Source organism: Saccostrea cucullata, unplaced genomic scaffold, assembly GCF_032062105.1.
Source record: "Saccostrea cucullata isolate Sc308-1 unplaced genomic scaffold, CSIRO_AGI_Scuc_v1 ctg1286, whole genome shotgun sequence".
In the NCBI taxonomy this organism is placed as follows: Eukaryota; Metazoa; Mollusca; class Bivalvia; order Ostreida; family Ostreidae; genus Saccostrea; species Saccostrea cuccullata.
The window spans coordinates 62,581-68,666 of NW_026939972.1; the positions used below are offsets into that span (position 1 = coordinate 62,581).

The 6,086-nt window shown below is 39.6% G+C and overlaps 1 protein-coding gene across 1 annotated transcript; it reads right to left on the bottom strand.

The window, feature by feature from the left end:
• Window positions 1–4,065: 4,065 nt before the first annotated feature.
• Window positions 4,066–4,695, bottom strand: LOC134254367 (craniofacial development protein 2-like). The gene has a single exon (XM_062736897.1). The coding sequence runs from the start codon at window positions 4,693–4,695 to the stop codon at window positions 4,066–4,068; it is 630 nt and encodes a 209-aa protein (XP_062592881.1).
• Window positions 4,696–6,086: the final 1,391 nt, after the last annotated feature.

The following is a 6,086-nucleotide window of genomic DNA, read 5'->3' on the forward strand; positions in this document are numbered from 1 at the left end:
AATCGGCCTCGAAAAACATCGTTTTATATATTTTTCAGTGTGGCCGCATGCAAGCAACAGAATGATATTTTGGGATATAATTTATTGTGCCATTTTTAACAATCTATTAATTTTTTACTCTGTTGTTTGCGTGCGGCCATATCTAAATCTTGTTTGGAATGTGAGAATTTGATGGAAATTTCTCAATTCCGGAAAAATCGCCCAACTTCACATGGTGATAACTCAACTACGAATCAAATGTTGAAAATTTCATTGCTATTTCCATCAAACTGGACATCTCGTTATATGAAAAATAAACCAACTTAACGATAACACTGGTATAAAAATATTTTAAAAATATTGGGCAGCTCACATATGCTTACTGACCCTGATTCTTTGGTTCATGTTTTAAACCAGAGGCAATAGAATTCGCAATTCACAATTTGAAATAGGTTCCATTGCTTATAATAATTTAGACTAAGCATGCTTACTCTATTTACTTAATACCCAGAGGTAGATCAGAGTAACATTAAGAGAAAATGCACTTCCACTTTATAACCAGTTCTCCACCTCATCCCAAAGGAACCACTGATCCTGGGGCCACATATTTCAAAATTTTGCAAATTTTATCATAAAATGGTTGATTAACACCAAAGAGCAAATTTCAAAGCATTAATTTATTTTCAGACTTTGTACCCCCCCTCACCCCGACCCAGGGAAGGGGCGGGGGCATAAAAAATAACCATTTTGCTAGGTGCACCTTTCTTCATCATGAATATATATATTTGGATCATAGGCAAAAACACAGGAGCAGAAGAAAGAATTTCAAATAATAAATGCATTTTCACTATATAACCAATAGAGCCCCGCCCTAACATCAAAACCCCTGACCCTGGGGTCACAAAATTCACAATTTTGAAAGAGGCACTCTTGATCAACATAGCTATTTAATTACATAGTTTATTTAATACCCAGAAGCAGAGAAGAAGACTTTCAAAGAATTTATGCGTTTTCACTATATGATCAATAGAGCCCCCCCACCTAACACCAAAACCCCTGACCCTGGGGTCACAAAATTCACAATTTTTGAAGAGGCACTCTTGCTCATCATAACTATGTGCTTGGTTAGTTTATTTAATACCCAGGAGCAGAGAAGACGATTTCCAAAGAATAAATGTATTTTCACTATATAATCAATAGGGCCCCACCCTAACACCAGAACCCCTGACCCTGGGGCCACAAAATTCACAATTTTTGAAGAGGCACTCTTGCTCATCATAACTAGGTACTTAGTTAGTTTATCTAATACCCAGAAGTAGAGAAGAAGATTTTCAAAGAATAAATGCATTTTCACTATATAACCAATAGAGCCCCGCCCTAACACCAGAACCCCTGACCCTGGGGTCATAATATTCACAATTTTGGAAGAGGCACTCTTGCTCATCATAACTATGTGCTTGGTTAGTTTATTTAATACCTAGGAGCAGGGAAGAAGATTTTCAAAGAAATCATGCATTTTCACTATATAATCTATATAGCCCCGCCCTAGCACTAGAACCCCTGACCCTGGGGCCATGAATTTCACAATTTATGTTGAGGTCTCAATGCTCATTACATTCATGATAACAGTTTGCCTGCTTGATGTCCAGGAGTAAAGAAGAAGATTTTTAAAGATTGCAATAATTTAAGTGGTTTTTGCCCCACCCCCCAGGCCCCAGGGGGACAGGGACGATGAAATTCAAAATTTTTGTTCCCCTTCACCCATAAATGCTGTATACCAAATTTGGTTGAAATTGGTTAAGTGGTTTCAGAGAAGAAGCTGAAAATGTTCAAATGTTAACACACGACGCACGACACACGACGACGGACGAAAACGGATAGCAATAGGTCACCTGAGTTACTCAGGTGACCTAAAAATGCCTTTTAAACAATTTGAAAACATATGCCTGCAAAATTCTAAAAGTAAGTCACAGTGACCTAATTTTTCTTAAATATGTTTAAAGGTCCCAAGATGCAGCAACTTACTAGATTTGATGATTCTAACCCATTCAGTGCCTGAAATAATGGGATTAAATGTTTTAAAAAGGTTAAGTCATAAAGTTCAAAAAGTAGGTCACGGTGACCTTCTTTAACTTACTTACTTATCCTCTTCGTCCCCGATGGGACATAAGGCTTCAACAAGCTGCCTCCATCTTCCTCTATCTTTTGCCACATACTGTGCCTGCCCCCACGAGTAACCCATTTCCTCTAACTCTGATGTTATAGTTCTTCTCCATGTTGTTCGTGGTCTACCTCGTTTTCTCTTTCCAGGTGGTGTCCAATGTAATGCTGTTTTAGGTATTCTGCTCTGGGGCATTCTCATTACGTGACCCAACCATCTCATTCTTCTTTGTTTAATTTCTGTTGTTATACTCCTGCTTTTGCTTTTCTTGTGCAGGTCTATGTTGGAGATCTTGTTTAGCCAGAAGATACGGTGGATTTTTCGGAGACAGTTGTTGTGGAATGCCTCTACTTTCCTCATGTCGCTGTCAACAACACGCCAGCATTCAGACCCGTACAGGAGAACTGATTTGACATTGCTGTTGTAAAGTTGTAGTTTGGTTCTCAGACTGTAGTTGTTTGACTCCCAGATGGGCTGAAGTTGGGCAAATGCTGTCCGTGATTTACTGAGACGCGATTTTATATCTTTCCCAGCGCCGTTGTCCTTACTTAGGGTCCGATACTGCCAAGGTAGGTGAAGTCCTCAACTTCCTCAAGTGCCTCTCCATTTAATGAGACAGGTTCTACTGGTGCATTGATTGTCATGACCTTGGTCTTCTTGGCACTGATGTTAAGCCCAGTTTGTTTGGCAAAAGAGTTTAATCTATCAGTCTTTTCTTGTAAGTGGGTGATGTTCCCTGATACTTCTGCCAGATCGTCTGCAAAGTCCAGGTCTTCTAGGTGACTGAACATTGTCCATTGGATACCCCTCTTTTTGTCATGTGTGGTGTTTCTTTGGATCCAATCAATGACCATAAGGAAGAGAATTGGTGATAGTATGCATCCTTGCCGTACTCCAGATTTTACACTGAAGGAGTCTGATGTTCCATTTTCCAGGATGACACTACACTCGAAGTTTGAGTAAAATGTTTTCATAATGTTGCATATCTTTGCTGGTATTCCATATGCTCTTGCTATTTTCCAAAGTGTTTCCCTGTGCACACTGTCGAAAGCTTTCTTAAAATCAATGAAATTGATATACAGTGGCATTTGCCATTCAATACACTGTTCTATAATGTTACGGATGGCAAAAATTTGGTCTATACACCCTCTTCCTCTTCTAAACCCGGCTTGTTCCTCTCGCAGTTTCTTTTCAATCACTTTGTCTATTCTGTGTAACAGTATTTTACAGAACACCTTGCTGGGGACTGAGAGCAGTGTTATGCCTCTCCAGTTGTCACAAATTTGGAGGTCTCCCTTTTTTGGCAGCTTTACAATGAGTCCTTTACTCCAGTCATGTGGTATTGTTTCATTTTCCCAGATATGTACGAATAGATCTAATAGCGTTTTTGATGATGTTGCAATATCTGATTTCAGCATTTCAGCATGTATGCAGTCATTTCCTGGAGATTTACCATTTTTTAATGCTTTAATACAGTTTTGGACTTCTTCAAGGGTTGGTGGGTCTAAGTTAATGTCTAAATCATTATCTGCAGGGTCTGGGCTCGCTGGTTTATCTGGTTCTGGGCAATTAAGTACTTCCTGGAAATATTGTACCCAGCGGTTGGCTTGTTCATGTTCTGTTGCCAGTGGGTGACCATCTTTATCTTTCACAAGTGCAGGTTTGGTTGTAGTGCGACCACATAGCTTTTTTGTTATTTTGTAGACAGTGCTCATTTCTCCATGTGAAGCAGCTTGTTCAGCTTCTTGTGCCAGACTGTCAACATACATTCGTCTATCCCTCCTTGCACTTCTCTTGACATCTTTATCCTTTTCTTTATAGGCAGCTTGTAGTTGTTCTTGTAATCTTGCAGACTTAGTGCTGGTAATTTTCTGCTTTATGTTCTTTCTTTCACCTATTTTCTCCCATGTACCATGTGTTAGCCATTATTTGTTATTCTTGGTTTGGTAGCCTACTGTTTTTTCAACGGCTTCAATATACACTTTCTTGTTCGTGTTCCACCTTTCTTGGATATCTTCAACAACATCAATATTTTCTTCCAAGACCTTGAATCTGTTCTTCAATTTCAGATTGAAAGCTTTTCGTGTGTCTGGTATCTTTAACTTTTCTACATCAATCCTCCTTTTTGTCTCCTGCTTTTTGGGATTTCTGCGAAGTTTTAGTTTTATAATAGCTTTCAGCAGATAGTGGTCACTGTTGACATCTGCTCCACGGCATACTCTAACATCTTGTAGGGATTTGCGCCATTTGCTGTTTACAGTTATGTGGTCAATCTGGTTTGTTGTTCTACCATCTGGAGATTTCCATGTGAGCTTCTGTATATCCTTGTGAGGAAATATTGTGCCTCCTATCGTTTGGTTGTTATTGAGACAGAAGTCAATGAAGCGCTCTCCATTGTCATTCTTAATTCCACATCCATGTTTTCCCATAGATTTCTCACAGTCAGTGTTGTCATTGCCCACTTTTGCATTAAGGTCTCCCATTATTAGCAGCATGTCATGCTGAGGAACTTTTGAGACAACCATTTGTAACTGCTCATAAAATTCATCTTTCATTTCCTCTTCGGCATCATTTGTCCGTGCATAGCATTGTATGATTGTAAGTTTACAGTACTTGGAGTTGAATCTTGCTCTTATTAGTCTATCACTAATTGGTTCCCATTAAAGAAGTGTTTTGATCTTGTCTTTGCTTATCATGATTGCAACTCCACTTTGATGTTTGTCATTGTGCCCCGAGTACAATATGGTCTGGCCACTAGTAATTTTAATCTTGCTTGATTTAATTCATCGGCATTCACTTATTCCAAATATATCCAATTTGTATCTCTGCATTTCATCCGCAACTTGTGCTGTCTTTGATGTTTCGTACATCGTGCGAACATTCCATGCTCCAACACGAAGTTTGTCCTTTGGCCTTAGAAGACTATCAATCAATCTCATAGAAGATGTCATTTTGCCTGTGATTTGGCTCAAGTCTTCGCAGACAGAGTTTTCATTTAGGACATTTGTTGAAGTTTCTGTAACTAGTTGTTTTTTGCTGGGTGGGGTAGTTAGCCCTACGCCAAACCTCACCTCCGTTGGGCCGGGTTTTCTTTCTGGGTTGTCCTTCCCATAGATGATTGCAATCCAATGCTGACGAGTTCCTTCTCCCCGGATTTTCTTTCTGGGTTTACTCCCATACCCTTTGGCTCTCCCAAGTCATCTACAAGGCAGTAGAGCTATTTTTCCCATAGCTGGGTCAAGGTTAATGAGTGCTAGGGCATATCCATACGCCGATGGGCCTACACACTGCATCTCTGGGGTCCTTGATACTCCGAGATCCCCTACAGATCAGCCTGAAGTGAATGCCCTCAGTATCCATGCATTGCCACGAGGAGGCACTGTAGGAGTCTCGATAGTGCAGAGGCTTTGTACTGGTAAGGAAACCTTCTTTAAAGTTGATGTTATTCAAGGACCCAAGATGCATCAACTGACAAAGTTTCATGATCATAGGCCTTAAAGTGTCCAAAATATGCCTTCAAATCAATTTGAATACAAATGCCTGCAAAATTAAAAAAGTAGGTCACCGTGACCTACTTTTGAGTTAACATGATGTGAAGTCCTAAGATGCATCAACTTACAAGATTTCATGATACTAGCCCTTATAGTATGCAAAGTATAAACATTTTTATTAATTGTAAATTTAGGTCAACTTCAAAGTGACCTTGAGGCCACGCCCTTTGCCCCAGGGTCATGCCTTGAACAATTTTTAATTTCAACATATCCTGATCCTTGTATGTAGGTTTGGTGAAAATCTGCTTGGCGGTTCTGGAGAAGAAGATTTTTTAGCAACTAGTACTTTTGGTTTTGTTTTCCTGATTATCTCCCCTTGTTTTAGGGTCCCAACCCTTATTTTTGTATAATTGGTAGCCCTTGGGCCAAGGATACCCTGTGCAGATTGGTACTGA

What these genes read in the sequence shown, in the direction of transcription:
- LOC134254367 (XM_062736897.1), bottom strand. Translation starts at nt 4,695, where the DNA reads ATGAAAGATGAATTTTATGAGCAGTTACAAATGGTTGTCTCAAAAGTT.